Raw genomic sequence first — 18,514 nt, forward strand, 5'->3', positions numbered from 1 at the left:
GTTGCAGTTCTTGACACAAACTGGTGCGCCTGGCACCTACTACCATATCCCGTTCAAAGGCACTTCCATTTGTTGTCTTGCCCATTCACCCTCTGAATGACACACATACACAATCCATGTCTTAAAGCTTAAAAATATATTTTTAACCTGTCTCCTCCCTTTCATCTACACTGACTGAAGTGGATTTAACAAGTGACATCAATAAGGGATCATAGCTTTCCCCTGGATTCACCAATCTGTCATGAAAGAGCAGGTGTTCTTAATGTTTTGTACACTCAGTGTGTATGTCTTATTAATTACATTCAAATTTCAAAGTTTATTAACCCATAGGAACTTCTAGAGTCTTCTGAATTCCCTAACCCTCTCCCTTGTCCTGTATACAGGTATGATAAGTACTGTGCGGCTCACTATGCCAACAAGATCTGTGATAAGGGCTGTAACACGGAGGCATGTGGCTGGGACGGCCTGGACTGCTCTGGAGACACCCCTGCTGTGGTGGCTGACGGAACGCTGGTGATCGTAGTGTTACTGCAGCCTGAGGAGCTAATGGGAGACATGAGAGGCTTCCTGCGCTCCCTGGGAACCCTGCTGCACACCAACCTCCGTGTCAAGATGGACGACCAGCAGAAACCTATGTTGTATCCGTACTACGGCCTCGAGCACGACGGCGCCAATGAAGGACAGCCTTCTACCATGAAGCTTAGAGGCAAACGGGAGCTAGACAAGGAGGTTGTCGGGTAAGGAGATGTGTATTTATCCTGTCTCTCCCTCTTTCTCTGTCTCTCTCTCTTTCTCTACAAGATAAGATGAGGTGTGTGTATAGTCTTCCATGTTGGGAAGTAAGACTAACGGAATTTGTGTTTGCTGCAGGTCTAAGGTGTACCTGGTGATCGATAACCGTAAGTGTTCTGAGCGCTCCATGGACTGCTTCTCCAGCACAGAGCTGGCTGCATCCTTCATCGCTGCTGAGTACTTGAAATCTGAGCTGCCCTACCCTGTGGTCTCTGTCAACAGTAAGTCCCTCTCCTTTCTTCCCAGTGTGATTTCTGAGACACCTTTAAAACACCCTAATGGTTGTTACATCAGCACACAATTATCTTTGATCACAGACCTGATTAAACCCACTTATCATGTTCTTTGGTAAGAAATGGACACTCTGTTCCATGCTCTGAATGCAGAGCCCATTTCAGATAGCATCACCTACTTAAGAGTTCCATGTCTCCTCCACCACCAGGTGACCCTACGGAACCCCATAAGCCCCCCTTCCTGCTCTACCTGGCTGTGGGAGCAGCCGTCATCATCCTGCTCATCTTGGTGCTGGGCGTGCTGGCCGCCAAGAGGAAACGCAAACACGGCATCCTCTGGCGCCCCGATGGCTTCCTGGCCAAGAAGGATGACAAGAGGCGAGAACCCGTGGGCCAGGACGACTTCGGCATGAAGTGAGTGGAGAAAAGACAGAAGTTGCGTCTGAAATGGCACCCTATTCCGTGTATAGTGCACTACATTTGACCAGGGCCTGCATACGGTCAATATATATTTATTGTTTTATTAAATTACTGCACTACACCGGGAATAAAGACAAATGTGTACCTCTATTCTGTACCATACTCTAGTATGTTCAGAATGATTCAGAATGGAACTGAGACAAATGTTTGACTGGTGTACCATCATGTAGGGTGTAATTCTCCTGAGCCACACACTGACCTCTTTTTCCTCTCCTCCCTGCAGGAACTTCAAGACCCAGGATGGAGGGATGATAGATGGAGGCCAGAGGTGGATGGAAGAGGAGGCTCCGCCAAAGAAAGTAAGGGTGAGCGAGAAGAGGAACCCTTCTTGGCAGCCATTTTGGGTCAGAACGCTCACCAGCTACTGAGTCGTTCCAGGAAATAAGTGACTTTTGCCTCCCTTTGATATTTTAAGTAGAAATGTTGGACAAATATTGAAATCTGAAAGCCTTGTATATTAAAGGAAGTGCCCTTTTTAATATAGACTATATGTAAAATTAAATAAATCCGGGACATTTTGACATGTCCCTCTAAGCATCCTCTGACTTCTAAGAAGATTTTTAACCCTAAGCCCTAGTTATTTAGTTGTTTTAAAATAGTCATTTCTACAGGTTATTATTAATTTCATGTGATACGTGATTAATTTTAAGGTCAACCTTTTTATGTGAACTGAACTCTTGTTTCCATATGGTGAAAATATTCATTTATTTATTTTTTTAAATCAAAAGAGACATTGAACAGTCAATGTCCTAGTGTAAAAGCAGGTGAACTGGTTGTACTCTTTTTGTGGTGGAAAATTGAGCAAGTTGAGCATAACACGTCAACCATGTTACCCAGAGTTAGGTTTTATTTAACCTCTTGAGATTGGAAAACACTTTTTTTATGTGGTCTTTGACAGAAAGGTAGAATTAGGTGAAATCCACAAAGTTACACTACTCTAAAGGCACCTAATTGGCAGAACAACCTACTATACAGTGCCTTGCGAAAGTATTCGGCCCCCTTGAACTTTGCGACCTTTTGCCACATTTCAGGCTTCAAACATAAAGATATAAAACTGTATTTTTTTGTGAAGAATCAACAACAAGTGGGACACAATCATGAAGTGAAACGACATTTATTGGATATTTCAAACTTTTTTAACAAATCAAAAACTGAAAAATTGGGCGTGCAAAATTATTCAGCCCCTTTACTTTCAGTGCAGCAAACTCTCTCCAGAAGTTCAGTGAGGATCTCTGAATGATCCAATGTTGACCTAAATGACTAATGATGATAAATACAATCAAGTAATGTAATCAAGTCTCCGTATAAATGCACCTGCACTGTGATAGTCTCAGAGGTCCGTTAAAAGCGCAGAGAGCATCATGAAGAACAAGGAACACACCAGGCAGGCCCGAGATACTGTTGTGAAGAAGTTTAAAGCCGGATTTGGATACAAAAAGATTTCCCAAGCTTTAAACATCCCAAGGAGCACCGTGCAAGCGATAATATTGAAATGGAAGGAGTATCAGACCACTGCCAATCTACCAAGACCTGGCCGTCCCTCTAAACTTTCAGCTCATACAAGGAGAAGACTAATCAGAGATGCAGCCAAGAGGCCCATGATCACTCTGGATGAACTGCAGAGATCTACAGCTGAGGTGGGAGACTCTGTCCATAGGACAACAATCAGTCGTATATTGCACAAATCTGGCCTTTATGGAAGAGTGGCAAGAAGAAAGCCATTTCTTAAAGATATCCATAAAAAGTGTCGTTTAAAGTTTGCCACAAGCCACCTGGGAGACACACCAAACATGTGGAAGAAGGTGCTCTGGTCAGATGAAACCAAAATTGAACTTTTTGGCAACAATGCAAAACGTTATGTTTGGCGTAAAAGCAACACAGCTGAACACAACATCCCCACTGTCAAACATGGTGGTGGCAGCATCATGGTTTGGGCCTGCTTTTCTTCAGCAGGGACAGGGAAGATGGTTAAAATTGATGGGAAGATGGATGGAGCCAAATACAGGACCATTCTGGAAGAAAACCTGATGGAGTCTGCAAAAGACCTGAGGCTGGGATGGAGATTTGTCTTCCAACAAGACAATGATCCAAAACATAAAGCAAAATCTACAATGGAATGGTTCAAAAATAAACATATCCAGGTGTTAGAATGGCCAAGTCAAAGTCCAGACCTGAATCCAATCGAGAATCTGTGGAAAGAACTGAAAACTGCTGTTCACAAATGCTCTCCATCCAACCTCACTGAGCTCGAGCTGTTTTGCAAGGAGGAATGGGAAAAAATCTCTCTATGTGCAAAACTGATAGAGACATACCCCAAGCGACTTACAGCTGTAATCGCAGCAAAAGGTGGCGCTACAAAGTTTGAAATATCCAATAAATGTCGTTCCACTTCATGATTGTGTCCCACCAAAAAATACAGTTTTATATCTTTATGTTTGAAGCCTGAAATGTGGCAAAAGGTCGCAAAGTTCAAGGGGGCCGAATACTTTCGCAAGGCACTGTACATAATGGCATTGAGTCAGTGTCTAAAAATCTCTCCTCCTTTGCCTCCCTCTCCCCCAGACTGAGGACAAGCCCCTGCTGCCCATGGGTGTGGATGGAGGAGTGGACAGACGGGAGTGGACCCTGCAGCACCACAAGGCTGCTGACATCTCTCTCACTCCACCACAGACTGATCTGGAGGCAGACTGCCTGGATGTCAATGTCAAAGGACCAGGTAGAGTTTAAGATTGAATATGATTGGTGTCAATCAAGTGTAAGGATACCTAACTGAGAAGTGATTGCTGTGTGTTTTTTGACTGACCAAATGGCAAACAATATTTTCCAGATGGTTTTACCCCCCTGATGCTGGCCTCTCTACGAAACGGAGGGGCATCTGATTGCGGCCTGCAGGCGGAGGAGGAGGAAGAGAGCGGGGGAGATGAGCCGGGACCCAACGCCATCTCAGACCTCATCACCCAGGGTGCAACAGTCATGGCCCAGACAGACCGCACCGGGGAGACGGCACTCCACCTGGCTGCTCGCTACGCCCGGGCCGACGCCGCCAAGAGGCTGCTGGACGCTGGGGCAGACGCCAACGCTCACGACAACATGGGTCGCACCCCTCTCCACGCTGCTGTGGCAGCCGATGCCCAGGGAGTGTTCCAGGTGAGAGGCTAGAAAAATACTCATTGGAGCAGCTGAAAACTATTCCTCGTACTGCGCTCACATGGGCACCAGTTCAAAAATCTTATTGCAGTCTTTTAAATGTTATTTTGAAATCATCACTGTATGTTTAATGTGGGTTTATTTAATGGAAAATAACTTGAAATATACTGAATAAAAATATAAACGCAACATGCAACAATTTCAAAGATTTTTACTATGTTACATATAAGGAAATCATTCAATTTAAATAAATGATTTAGGCCCTAATCTATGGATTTCACTTTACTGGGCATAGGTGCAGCCGTTGGTGGGTCTGGTCAGAATAATCAGATTGTGATGTCATTCTGTGGGCCAAAAGCTCTATCCCACCTGAACAGATTGAAATTCCAGGTGTTTTTATATTTAAAAAAAATTTTTGGCTCTTACAATAAAAGGGCATTTTCATCATTTTTGTTTTAAAATTCATTGTTATTACAACTTCAGTGTGGAAATATCATTAATATGCAATATTCAGAAATCGTTTCGCCATATCCTGGTTGCTAAATTTCGAATAGTTTGCCTAATTTCAGTTTGTGACAAAACAAGAAATGTATAGTGTAGAGAATCATTGTACCATCTAAACCACTGTTAAATATATACTGAGTGTACAAAACATGACAGAGGGAAAAAAGTTTGACTGCACTGCCCCTTTAACACGGTTCCCCTCTCAGATCCTGATCCGTAACCGGGCCACGGAGTTGGATGCCAGGATGAATGATGGCACCACACCTCTGATCCTGGCTGCCAGGCTGGCTGTGGAAGGCATGGTGGAGGAACTGGTACATTGCCACGCTGACATCAACGCTGTCGACGACCACGGTGAGCACTGGCATTGTTTTTACATGTATATTGTATGATTTTACGTTGGTTTTATACAGGTAACCCATTGGGATTAGAGATTTGTTCTAAACTGAGATTACGTTGAGAGCAAACAACAAGCTGCACAAGAACTCACTACTGTAATGGTCCAGGTTACAGAGTGGCTCAGTGACTCGTGTTTGCATCTCAATGTGAAAAAAACTGTTTGCATGTTCTTTACAAAGAGGGCAACAGATGCTACTGAACCAGATGTCTGTGTCAGGGGAGAAGCTCCAGGTGGTATCTGATTTGAAGTACCTTGGCATCATACTTGATTCCAACCTCTCTTTTAAAAAGCATGTGAAAAAGGTCATTCAGATAACCAAATTCAACCTAGCTAATTTCCGATTTATACGAAATTGTTTGACTACAGAGGTAGCAAAACTGTACTTCAAATCTATGATACTTCCCCACTTAACATACTGCTTGACTAGTTGGGCCCAAGCTTGCTGTACAACATTAAGACCTATTCAGTCTGTCTACAAACAGGCTCTCAAAGGGCTTGATAGGAAGCCCAATAGCCATCATCACTGTTACATCCTCAGAAAGCATGAGCTCCTGAGTTGGGAAAATCTTGTGCAATACACCGACACATCTTGTATTCAAGATCCTAAATGGCCTGGCTCCCCCTCCACTCAGTATTTTTGTTAAACAGAAAACCCAAACAAATGGCAGCAGATCCACAAGGTCCGCCATGAGAGGTGACTGTATAGTTAGTTCCCTTAAGGAAAAGCACCTCTAGTAAATCCGCTTTCTCTGTGAGAGCTTCCCATGTCTGGAATACACTGCCATCAGACACACATAACTGCACCACCTATCATACTTTCACAAAATGTATGAATACATGGCTAAAGGTCAATCATATTTGTGAACATGGTCCCTAGCTGTGTATTGCCGCTTTCCATGTTGTCTGTAGCTTGTGAGGTGTGGAAACACTTTGTTGCTTTTATGAATTTTGTCTTGCTGCTTTTTGTTCTATGTTGCTCTGTCTGTATGCTACGTCTTGCTTGTCCTATGTTGCTCTGCATGTGCTCACTGCTCAATGATTGTCTATATTGTAATTGTTTTTAATAACCTGCCCAGGGACTGCGGTCGAAAATTAGCCGGCTGGCTAAAACCGGCACTTTTACTGAAACGTTGATTAATGTGCACTGTCCCTGTAAAAATAAAATAAACTCAAACTGTTCAGTAATACTTAAATAGGAAATGTTGTTTTAGTGATTTTCTCATTGAGCACTGCCATACAGGGCAATAATTAGGAAAGACCTTAGAACCTTACAGTCCCATCTGTGCAAAACATAGTTCTGAGATGTTTTTATTTTTTTTAACCTTTATTTAACTAGGCAAGTCAGTTAAGAACAAATTCTTATTTACAATGACTGCCTAGGAACAGTGGGTTAACTGCCTTGTTCAGGGGCAGAACAACAGATTTGTACCTTGTCAGCTCAGGGATTTGATCTAGCAACCTTTCGTTTACTGGCCCAACTCTCTAAACACTAGGCTACCTGCCCCCCCTATTAAGTATTGTTTTCAGAACTGTTTTGTAGTGAATTCTTCTTTCATAACCCATTAAGGTCCTCACCTTTTATAGGTACCTAAAGTGCAGATTATCAAAATCCTGAGACATTTGAAGATCTGTTTTTTTCAGGGGGATGCAATTGAACCTAAATAGAACCTTATGGCTATGACATGTCAATCTGGGTTCAGCCACAAGGTTCTTTCTGAATTAGACAGAAAACTGTAGCTATTTGAATACATGATACATTATAGAATAGCATTATTTTACCAAGACAGTCAAGACACATCAAATACATCAAGAAATGTAATATGATAATCAGACAAATGACTGTCATTACTGAATGACTATGTGACAACGTCATTTACTTGTTTTTTGCTTACGTGCCATTATTGCTGACTAGACTAGCCCATACATGGAGAAAGATGGCAAGAACGTGTGCTGATTGGTCTGTCTATTTGTTCAGGCTTGTGATTGGATTGCAGATAGAACCTTATAGTGGCAAGATAACTTTTTAGTTTTTCATTTTTCTCACTTAAAATTAACTATCAAACATTTGACGTCACAGACATATGAAGAACCATCTAAAGATGAATTGTGTGATTTTAACTATAAAAAAAAAAAAACTAAAAGTCAACCTTATAGTCCCATGGTTTCAATCTTGCTCTCAATGGAGCCCAGTTACCATTACAATTCCATTAAAGCTGGGTCATGAGTTTGTTGCGGTTTTGTCATTTGCATTTCGGTCATGCCATTACTTGAGGACCAACCTTCTCAAAAAAATAAAAAGTGGGCAGTCAAAATAGTTTTGTGCCATAACAGAGCAATTTGCATGTCTGTCTTTGACTCATATTCCTCTCTCTCTCAGGTAAATCTGCTCTGCACTGGGCAGCTGCTGTGAACAATGTGGAGGCCACTCTGGTGCTGCTGAAGAATGGAGCCAACAGAGACATGCAGGACAACAAGGTTTGTACTACCTCAGTTTGCATTTCACTTCTACCTTGTATTGCACATGTTTTCAAACCTCAAAAGTAGTCTTTAAGTCAAGCTACAGTGCATTCAGAAAGTATTCAGACCCCTTCACTTTTTCTATATATTTTTAAGTTACAGCCTTATTCTAAAATTTATTGAATACATTTTTTCCTTCATCAATCTACACACAATAATACCACATCATGACAAAGTGAAAACTGGGTTTTAGAATATTTTGGGAAAAAATCATTACAAAAATAACTTATTACTAAATTATTCAGACCCTTTGCTATGAGACTCGAAATTGAGCTCAGGTGCATTCTGTTTCCATTGATCATCCTTGATGTTTCTACAACTTGACTGGAGTCCACCTGTGATAAATTCAATTGATTGGACATGATTTGGAAAGGCACACACCTGTCTATATAAGGTCCCACCGTTGACAGTGCACGTCAGAGCAAAAACCAAGCCATGAGGTCTAAAGAATTGTCTGTAGAGCTCTGAGACAGGATTGTGTCGAGGCACAGATCTGAGGAATAGTACCAAAACATTTCTGCAGCATTGAAGATCCCCAAGAACACAGTGGCCTCCATTCTTAAATGGAAGAAGTTTGGAACCACCAAGAATCTTCCTAGAGCTGGCCGTCAGGGAGGTGACCAAGAACCCGATGGTCACTCTGACAGAGCTTCAGAGTTCTTCTGTGGAGATGGGAGAACCTTCCAGAAGGACAACCATCTTTGTAGCACTCCACCAATCAGGCCTTTGTGGTAGAGTGTCCAGATGGAAGCCACTCCTCAGTAAAAGGAACATGACAGCCCGCTTGGAGTTTGCCAAAAGGCACCTAAAGTATTTTCAGACCAAGAGAAACAAGATTCTCTGGTCTGATGAAACCAAGATTGAACTGAATGTCAAGTGTCACGTCTGGAGGAAACCAGGCACTGCTCATCACCTGGCCAATACCTTCCCTACGGTGATGCATGGTGGTGGCAGCATCATGTTGTGGGGATTTTCTTCAGCGGCGGGGACTGGGAGACTAGTCAGGATTGAGGGGTAAGATGAATGGAGTAAAGTACAGAGAGGTCCTTGACAAAAACCTGCTCCAGGGCGCTCAGGACCTCAGACTGGGGCGAAGTTCCACCTTCCAACAGGACAACAACCCTAAGAGCACAGCCAAGAAAACGCAGGCGTGGCTTTGGGACAAGTCTTTGAATGTCCTTGAGTGGCCCAGCCAGAGCCCGGACTTGAACCCGATAGAACATCACTGGAGAGACCTGAAAATAGCTGTGCAGCGACGCTCCCCATCCAACCTGGCAGCGCTTGAGATGATCTGCAGAGAAGAATGGTAGAAACTCCCAAAATACAGGTGTGCCAAGCCTGTAATGTCATACCCAAGAAGACTCGACGTTGTAATCGCTGCCAAAGGTGCTTCAACAAAGTACTGAGTAAAGGGTCTGACTACTTATGTAAATGTGATATTTACGTTGTTATGGGGTATTGGTAGATTTCAGAAGAGGCGGAAAAAGTATTTATTCCATTTTAGAATAAGGCTGTAATGTAACAAAATGTGGAAAAAGTGAAGTGGTCTGAATACTTTTTGAATGCACTGTATGTCCCATATTCTATCACGAGGATGATCTTTTATTTGCTTGGTACATGCCTTCATGGCTTGTTTCTCCTGTTGTGTTCCTTCAGGAGCAGACCCCGTTGTTCCTGGCAGCCAGAGAGGGTAGTTTTGAGGCAGCCCAGGTTCTGCTGGACCACTACTCTAATAGGGACATCACAGACCACCTGGACCGGCTGCCCCGCGACACCGCACAGGAGCGCATGCACCATGACATCGTACGTCTGCTTGACCAGTACAACCTGGTCCACAGCCCTCACAATGGCCCCAACCACATGGGCGGGGGACACTCTTCCTTGGTCTGTGGAGGCAATGGCGCTGGCTACATGGGCATGCGCCCCGGACCCCAGAGCAAGAAGAGCAGGCGCGGCGGGGCAAAGGTTGGAGGGGTGGGTGGGGCTACAGCAAAAGAGCTGAAAGACATGAAGGCCAAGCGGAGAAAGAAGCCAACGGGAGGAGAAGGGCCTGCAGTGGGAGGAGCCAGTGGCAACGGCACTAAAGCTGCAGGAGGGCTGTCGGAGAGCTCAGTCACCATGTCCCCTGTCGACTCCCTGGAGTCTCCACACTCATACATAGGAGATGCTGCCTCCAAAACGACCAACTCTCCTCTCCTGGGCAGCCCCTCCTCCAGGCCCCTGCTGCCCCCAGTCAGCCACATGCTGGGCCAGCAGCAGAGCTGGGTGGGCTCGAAGCATGGCTACGGTGGCCACATGTTCAACCTCCTCCCCCAGCAGATGGGCAGTGGCCACCCTAGCATGTCCCAGCACCATGGCCAAGGCCTGCTCACCCCTATGAATGTCACCATGAGCCGTGAGCAGCTGCCTCCCATTGTTACCTTCCAGATGATGGCGCCGGGGGGCGGGCAGGCCCTGCTGAAGCAGCCCCAGCCTGGGCAGGTGCAGTCCCAGGGGCAAAACCAGGGCCAGCCCCAATCTCAGCAGGGCCCTACTCACCTCCACTGCACCCAGGGCATGTTGTACCAGATGACCAACATGAGCCTCCAGCACAGCCTGTCTCACAGCCTCCCTCACCCCCACTCCCATGGCCTGGCCCACGGCCACGGCATGGTGCAGGATGGCCAGTCCCGCCAACAGCTCCCTCCCTATCAGGCTATGCAGAGCCCCGTGGATAAGTACCCAACCCCTCCTTCTCAGCACAGCTACGTAACGGCTGGCTCGGAGGGCACCACCCCGGGGTATCCGGCTCACCCGCCCAGCGAGCACCCTTACCTCACCCCCTCCCCTGAGTCCCCTGACCCCTGGTCCTCCTCCTCCCCCCACTCCAACTCAGACTGGTCTGACGTCACCACCAGCCCCACCCCCCTGGGGAACCCCCATGCACTGCCGCCTCTCCGCCACACACACATTCCGGAGCAGCTGCAGCCGCAGTCCCAGCAGACACAACAGAACCCCCAGCAGCCTCAGCGTGGCAACATGCAGGTGTTTGCATAGACAAGAGGACTCTATTAAAGTGCCCAACTCTTAAATGCTTTGTTGATCTTTGTAGTTACAACACTTAAACTCTTATCCATCACTTGTTTTTGTCTTATCGTCTCTCTGGTTACTGTAATCACTTTTACACTTCATTGTCACACGATTTTCTTCAATTTTGCACTTAAAGATAGTGTATAGTCTTGTATGTGTATTGTCAACTAAAACCAAAAACTGTTTAAGTACCTTTGACATTTAAAAGTGACGGATACTCAGAAATCAAACAAGGAACCAGAGCCAAACGGTGATCATGTAAGGAAAATGGACTGTTCAAGAAGACACCAAGACAGAATCGACATTGGATATTGCCTAACTCTGCTTCTTATTGTCATCCCTCTTGGGACGTTTCTTTGGGCTGAGACTTATTTTATTTAAAAAATTAAGGAAATAATTGCTCATTTAACATGCCTTCATTTTCATTCACTGTTTTATGTAGACTTCTGCCAAGGACATAGGGTTTCATTGAAAATTAACTTGGCTTTTTATATGATGGGTTATGTTCGCTTATGTTAAGATGTGTTCACTAAGCGAAGACTGCCTTATGGATTCGTATTATGGAATGTATCTGATTAGGATGTGGTGATGCTATTTGAGGGACTATTGTGTGGTTAGAAACACACACACAAGCTAAAAACATGCAGATACATCTCTTCAATGTGTGGTTCTAAGCTAAACTGTGGTGTAAATAGTTGTCATGTACACTGAGTATACCAAACATTAGGAACACGTTCCTAATATTGAGATGCACCCCTTTTGCCCTAAGAACAGACTTCTTGATACACACAGGAAACTGTTGAGCATGAAAAACCCAGCAGCATTGCAGTTCTTGGCACAAACTGGTGCACCTGGCACCTATTACCATACCCTGTTCAAGGACATTTGCATTTTTTGTTTTGCCCAATTCACCCTCTAAATGACACACATACACAATATGTCTCGAGGCTTAAAAATCCTTCTTTAACCGGTCTCCTCCCAGCTACACTGATTTAAAAATATTTTTTTTTAAGTGATCATAGCTTTCACTTGGATTCACCTAGTCAGTCTATGTCATGGAAAGCAGGAGTTCTTAATGTTTTGTACACTCAGTGTAAGTTCCTGTATTCTTTTTCATTATTGCCTTTGTTACAGTGTAGCCTCTGTCTCTCCCCTACACTTTAGGGAGGATGTCAGTTAGTGGGGGCTGTGGTGTTCTGTGTCAGGAGAATCTGTGTTACTGAAGAGTTTAAGATGTATGGTACAGTTATGGATACAAAAGAAAAGATTGACTGAAATACCAAATTAAAGAAAAAGGCATTGTTTGATGTTGCACTGTCGCTCTCATGTTCTCTCACCATGGGGGTTTCACTCTGGTGTGTGAAATAAGACGAGGACAAAGATGCTTTACATTATGTTACTAAGTCAATCACTTTGATAGAACAGTTGAGCGTTGAGGTACAGTATTTCTTCCAAAATCATGTAATCACTTTTTTGCTTAATTACAATCAGTGTATTTGTGTATCTTTTTTGTGATTCATAAACCAAGTCGTTTAAGATAAAAAACAATTGTATAATGAGTTTTTGTCGTCCTAATGTTTCTCATATGACCACAGCCTTATGTGAATGCTCTGTGATTACAGACAATCATTGATTGTTTCTATTTTGTAAATGAAACATCAATGTCTCCAAGACCAAAGTGATTCATTGCAAATCCATGACATTGGTGACTGTTGAAAGTGTTCTTTGGAAATGTTGCATTTTGGAGGTATTGTCTAATCAAAGTGGATTATTGTTACAATGTATTTGAAAGATTAATATGGCTTTGACAGAGCAAAATCCAAATACAGTCAATGATTATTGTTATACCTTTTATTTAACTAGGCAAGTCAGTTAAGAACAAATTCTTATTGTCAATGACGGCCTAGTGTTAACGACAGCCGTGGGTTACCTGCCTTGTTCAGGGGCAGAAAGACATTTTTACCTAGTCGGCTCGGGGATTCGATGTTGCAACCTTTCGGTTACTAGTCCAACGCTCTAACCACTAGGCTACCTGCCGCCCCGTCACACATGGTAAGGTATCATTTGAGTGCCTTTATGAGAACTACATACTAAAGTCCTTTCCCATTCCCCCTATCTGGCACTTAATATCCCCCACTACAAATGACTTCTGATGTACTATCCACATAATCAAATCAGCAGAGCTCGTGGAGCATGGTATTTACACCTAAATGCCGCATTATGCAAGGCTATGTTTTTTACGTGCTGTATATAAACAAGTTTTGTATGTTTATACTTTTTCTGCTAACCAAATACATACACGTTATATGAAGTAGCTTCCCCTCATATTTGTATGATGAGGAAAATATGCCTGTTTATAAAGAACAAAACCTGTCTGATTTGAAATAAACTAAACAAATGATACATATTATAGATCTAAAATGTCTGACTTTATTTCTGTATATCTGCCTATTGTGCACGTATGTGCCATTCTCATGGTAAAACACAGGAATTGTTTTTCGAAATAAATGAATAAATTGTTCAAAACAATGCAACCGATTTGTTTTCTGTATTACACTATGACATTGAACCAATTCCCTGATAAAGCAAATCAAGGGCATTAATATGGAGTTGGTGCCCCCCTTTGCTGCTATAACTTCTGGGAAGGCGTTCAACTATATGTTGGAACATTGCTGTGCGGACTTGCTTCCATTTGCCACAAGAGCATTAGTGAGGTCGGGTGCTGATGTTCCCACAAAGTTGCAGTCACACATCGTCTAGAATGTCATTGTATGCTGTAGCGTTAAGATTTCCCTTCATTGGAACTAAGGGGCCTAGCCCGAATCATGAAAAATAGATCCAAACCATTTTTCTTCCTCCACCAAAGTTTACAATTGGCATTGGGGCAGGTAGCGTTCTCCTGGTGTCCGTCGGACTGCCAGATGGTGAAGCGTGATTCATCACTCCAGAGAACACTTTTCCACTTGGCAGCGAGTCCAATGGTGGCGAGCTTTACACCACTCCAGCCGACGCTTGGCATTGCGCATGATGTTTTTAGGCTTGTGTGCGGCTGCTCGGCCTTAAAAACCCATTTTATGAAGCTCCTGACAAATAGTTTTTATGCTGACGTTGCTTCCAGAAGCAGTTTGGAACTCGGTAGTGAGTGTTGCAAATGAGGACAGACGATTGTTACGCACTACGCTCTTCAGCACTCGCCGGTCCCGTTCTGTGTGCTTGTGTGGCCTTACACTTTGTGGCTGAGCTATTGTTGCTCCAAGACGTTTCCACATCACAATTACAGTACTTGTTAACCGGTGCAGCTCCAGCAGGGCAGAAATTTGATGAACTGACTTGTTTGAAAGGTAGCATCCTATGACGGTGCCACATTAAGTCACTGACCTCTTCAGTAAGGCCATTCTACTTCGAATGCTTGTCCATGGAGATTGCATGGCTGTGTGCTCGATTTTACACACCTGTCAGCAACAGGTGTGGCTGACATAGCCGAATCCACTCATTTGAAAGGTTGTCCGCATACTTTTAGTGTAGCATAGCCGCTTCATGTAAAAGTGGAGAACACAGTAAAGACCTAATTAATCCAAGTATGTATACAGTAACTGCATACGTGGAATGTGTATGAAAGTGGGCATTGCGAAACAAGTGGGAGGCTCAACACCAGTGGGTGTGTCAAACTAACAGCTAATTGGGCAGATTGGTTGCCACTCAAGACTGTTTTATGTGGCTGCTTCCTTCCTTGTATCCTTTTAGCTAAGCAGGTTAGGATCATTAACGTGGCAGGTTAGGAATACTAACATGGCAGGTTAGGAGAATTAGGGTAGCAGGTTAGGAGAACTACCCTGGCAGGTTATAAGAATGAGGTTAAGGTTAGGAAAAGCATCTGCCCAATTAGCTGTTAGTTTTCAATAGACCCACTTGTCACTTATGGGCATGTGGCAGCACTGTAGGATGTAGATTCCAAGATGTGGGACGTGTGCAGGAGGACACGGGACAGAGAAATGCATAGTTTCGGTGAGAAAAGTTGTGTGTGTCATCTGTACAGGTGCCCATGTTGCTGGGGATCTGCGATGTCTGGTGCGAGGGAGGCAGGTTGAGGTGGCCAGGGTCAGAGTAGTGCAGAAGATGTCGTATGCCGAGACAGTGAATATAGTAGAGGAGTGTGGATCAAGGGTGAGGGATTCTGAGAGGATCCCTGTGAATAGTAGATATGTGCCAGAACAAAGAGGGATAGGCCAATGGGTGATACATTTCAGTAAGGTTGGCTTCCTGGTGTTCATAGCAATGGTCATCAACTGCCGCAGAGATGGAACGTAGTCACAGAAAATAGATGTTGTGGTGGCAGCTGCAGAGAAGTACTTGGAAGTACGAGGTTTGTATTCAGGAAAAAAAATATATATTTACAGAGTGTGTTGAGTGGTATTGTACCATCCTCTCATGTTGTTGGCCTGGGGTAGGGTCAGATAGGGTTACTGTCCTCTCAGGTCTTTGGCCTGGGGTAGGGTCAGATAGGGTTACCGTCCTCTCAGGTCTTTGGCCTGGGGTAGGGTCAGATAGGGTTACCGTCCTCTCATGTTGTTGGCCTGGGGTAGGATCAGATAGGGTTACCGTCCTCGCAGATTGTTGGCCTGGGGTAGGGTCAGATAGGGTTACCGTCCTCTCAGATCGTTGGTCTGGAGTAGGGTCAGATAGGGTTACCGTCCTCTCAGGTCGTTGGCCTGGAGTAGGGTCAGATAGGGTTACCGTCCTCTCAGGTCGTTGGCCTGGGGTAGGGTCAGATAAGGTTACCATCCTCTCAGGTCGTTGGCCTGGGGTAGAGTCAGATAGGGTTACCATCCTCTCAGGTCGTTGGTCTGGGGTAGAGTCAGATAAGGTTACCATCCTCTCAGGTCTTTGGCCTGGGGTAGGGTCAGATAGGGTTACCATCCTCTCAGGTCGTTGGCCTGGGGTAGGGTCAGATAGGGTTACCATCCTCTCAGGTTGTTGGCCTGGGGTAGGGTCAGATAAGGTTACCGTCCTCTCAGGCCTGGGGTAGGGTCAGATAGGGTTACCGTCCTCTCAGGTCGTTGGCCTGGGGTAGGGTCAGATAGGGTTACTGTCCTCTCAGGTCGTTAGCCTGGGTTAGGGTCAGATAGGGTTACTGTCCTCTCAGGTCGTTGGCCTGGGGTAGGGTCAGATAGGGTTACCATCCTCTCAGGTCGTTGGCCTGGGGTAGGGTCAGATAGGGTTAAAGTAGTGGAATAAGGGGGTGGGTTTTATTGTTTGCCCTTTTCTCATTTTGTATCAAAAAGTGTAAAGGATTTATCAAATCAAAATCAAATTTTATCTGTCACATGCGCCAAATGCAACAGGTGTAGTAGACCTTACAGTAAGGTGACCAGATTTGTGAAATGAAAACCGGGGACATTTCCAGTTCGGTGGTTAATATATCATTAAAATATCCAATGTAAAAAAGGGGGACAATTCCGGTTTCATGTATTTAGTCTAACAGGCACATTGTGATAGAGAAAACAACTATATTACAGAAACACTAGACAAGACAGAACTGTCCGATCTGAACAGCCATTCAGTGGTCCTGCTAGAATAAGAGCAGAAGACAACATGAGCAAAATGTAAAAAACAGACAATAGTATATGTGAAATACTTAACATAATAAAGAAAAAAGATGCTGATGAGATTGGTAACTACATAATATACTTATACCAACCTAATCTGTATATTTCTCAGAAGAATGTATTTTCTTCAGGATTGCTCTGTCTTTGGCCAGCTTCTTCATGGACTCCTGGCAGGGGAGGTTAAAGTTTGTCTTCACAATAAGCATGGCCTTGATGGTAGGAACAGTGAATCTATTTCTTGCTGCTGTCCTTAGATCATTCATTTGGGAGAACACTCTCTCGACTGGTGCATTACTTCCAGGTAAGCACATGACAACAGATGCTAATCAAGCCAGGTTAGTGTGTGGGATGTCGTTCTCTTTGAAGTGGGTAACCACCGTGCTCCATCTCTGACTAAGCGGTGTCTCAGATGTTTTCCATTCTTCAAGCGATCCCCCCTTTAGGAACTCTTGCAGGCCAGTAACTTCGTCACATCCTCATTGATGGTCACATTGGGGCATTTTTCCTGCAGTGTGGCTGCTGCCTTCTGGATTTCTTCACGCAGAGGTTGCCTTTTTAAAAGGAGACCATGTAAATCTTTTAGATGATCTGTGTGCTTTCCCCATGCTTGCAAGTAGTTCACAGCCATAGTGAAGAATGATTGGGATGTTTTGAGAAAGCTTTCTTTTTGACATGGCTCCATTTTCCTCTGCCTCTCTCAGAAATCCTCTGACCAAAACTGGAATGAAGTTTTCATCACGTCTTGCAGTCAATTTTGCCTCAACGTTTCTCAAAATTGCAGCGGAGTTCACAGCACAGTGGTCCTGGCCTCCAAGCATCTTGATCGTGTTACTGAATGCAGTCAAGTTTCCATCGACAAAGGCCAGCCAAAGTTCAGTCAGTGGATCTTCGAACATTGTTCGCAGGACAACAGGGCATTTGTCTTCAGAAATAAAAAGGATTTCAATGGCACATTTTCAGCACTCTTTCTAGAGCAGAGAGCATGGACATCCAGCGAACATTGCTGTGACCTAAAATATTATGGTACTCCTGGCCAACAAACTCACAAAAGCCCTTCAGTCTTTCTACTCTGACGGTGAAAATATGAACATATTCAAATATCTTTGTGAGCAGATACTCAACATCATATCCAAAGCTGTTCTGGCCGTGTTATGAATGAAAACCTAAGCCAATCACCTCCCACTGCAGAGCATTTTTGGTATTTGTTGTCTTCAGAGAATGTTTTCCAGGTTACATTTTTGGATGACCACCAGGACCTCAGCTGCAATTTCCTCTGCTGTTTCTCCATTCAATTCAACAAAATCAAGCAGTTTTGTTTCCACAGATGTGCTGCCATCATATATCTTATAATATCTGACTACTATTGGCAGCAGTTTTACATGTCCATGATTGGACGCATCAATGGACAGGGACACAAATTCAACTTGGTCTAGGTCCTGTGTTACCAAAGTAGTTGCCCATGGTGCTAACACGTTACTCACTATGGCGTCACATTTTGTTATAAGAATAACAAATGCTTAAAAAGTAGCAGTAAATAACATTACTTTAGTTCATTTGGTGGCAGTAATGCAACATATTGGATGTCAACCGTCATTAAACTCCACAGAAGAAAAATAAGTCACTCGGCAGTCTCCGACACTGACGAACAAGCCTGTCATCATGGGTTTTCAGTAGAACCCTGTCCACCCATCCAGCAGGTGGCAGTAAAGGGCGAGCGGAAGGTTAGTTCTTGATGTTCTTCTAATCAGATGAGGAAGTCAACAATA

The 18,514-nt window shown here is 44.1% G+C and overlaps 1 protein-coding gene across 3 annotated transcripts in view; it reads left to right on the top strand.

Moving 5' to 3' along the window:
• The window catches only part of LOC110521493 (neurogenic locus notch homolog protein 2), a 56,377-nt gene extending 42,709 nt beyond the window's left edge, over nucleotides 1-13,668 (top strand). For 2 of the 3 annotated variants that reach the window (XM_021599078.2, XM_021599080.2), the window contains exons 26-34: nucleotides 384-737; nucleotides 871-1,013; nucleotides 1,235-1,439; nucleotides 1,729-1,810; nucleotides 4,068-4,221; nucleotides 4,333-4,652; nucleotides 5,363-5,510; nucleotides 7,934-8,031; nucleotides 9,730-13,668. In XM_021599078.2, coding sequence (XP_021454753.2) covers nucleotides 384-737; nucleotides 871-1,013; nucleotides 1,235-1,439; nucleotides 1,729-1,810; nucleotides 4,068-4,221; nucleotides 4,333-4,652; nucleotides 5,363-5,510; nucleotides 7,934-8,031; nucleotides 9,730-11,109 — 2,884 coding nt within the window. In that variant the 3' untranslated portion in view covers nucleotides 11,110-13,668. The remainder of the gene's footprint in view (nucleotides 1-383; nucleotides 738-870; nucleotides 1,014-1,234; nucleotides 1,440-1,728; nucleotides 1,811-4,067; nucleotides 4,222-4,332; nucleotides 4,653-5,362; nucleotides 5,511-7,933; nucleotides 8,032-9,729) is intronic. The other variant, XM_021599079.2, reaches the window with a different exon arrangement.
• Nucleotides 13,669-18,514: the final 4,846 nt, after the last annotated feature.

Source organism: Oncorhynchus mykiss, chromosome 30 (assembly GCF_013265735.2).
Source record: "Oncorhynchus mykiss isolate Arlee chromosome 30, USDA_OmykA_1.1, whole genome shotgun sequence".
Lineage (NCBI taxonomy): Eukaryota > Metazoa > Chordata > Actinopteri > Salmoniformes > Salmonidae > Oncorhynchus > Oncorhynchus mykiss.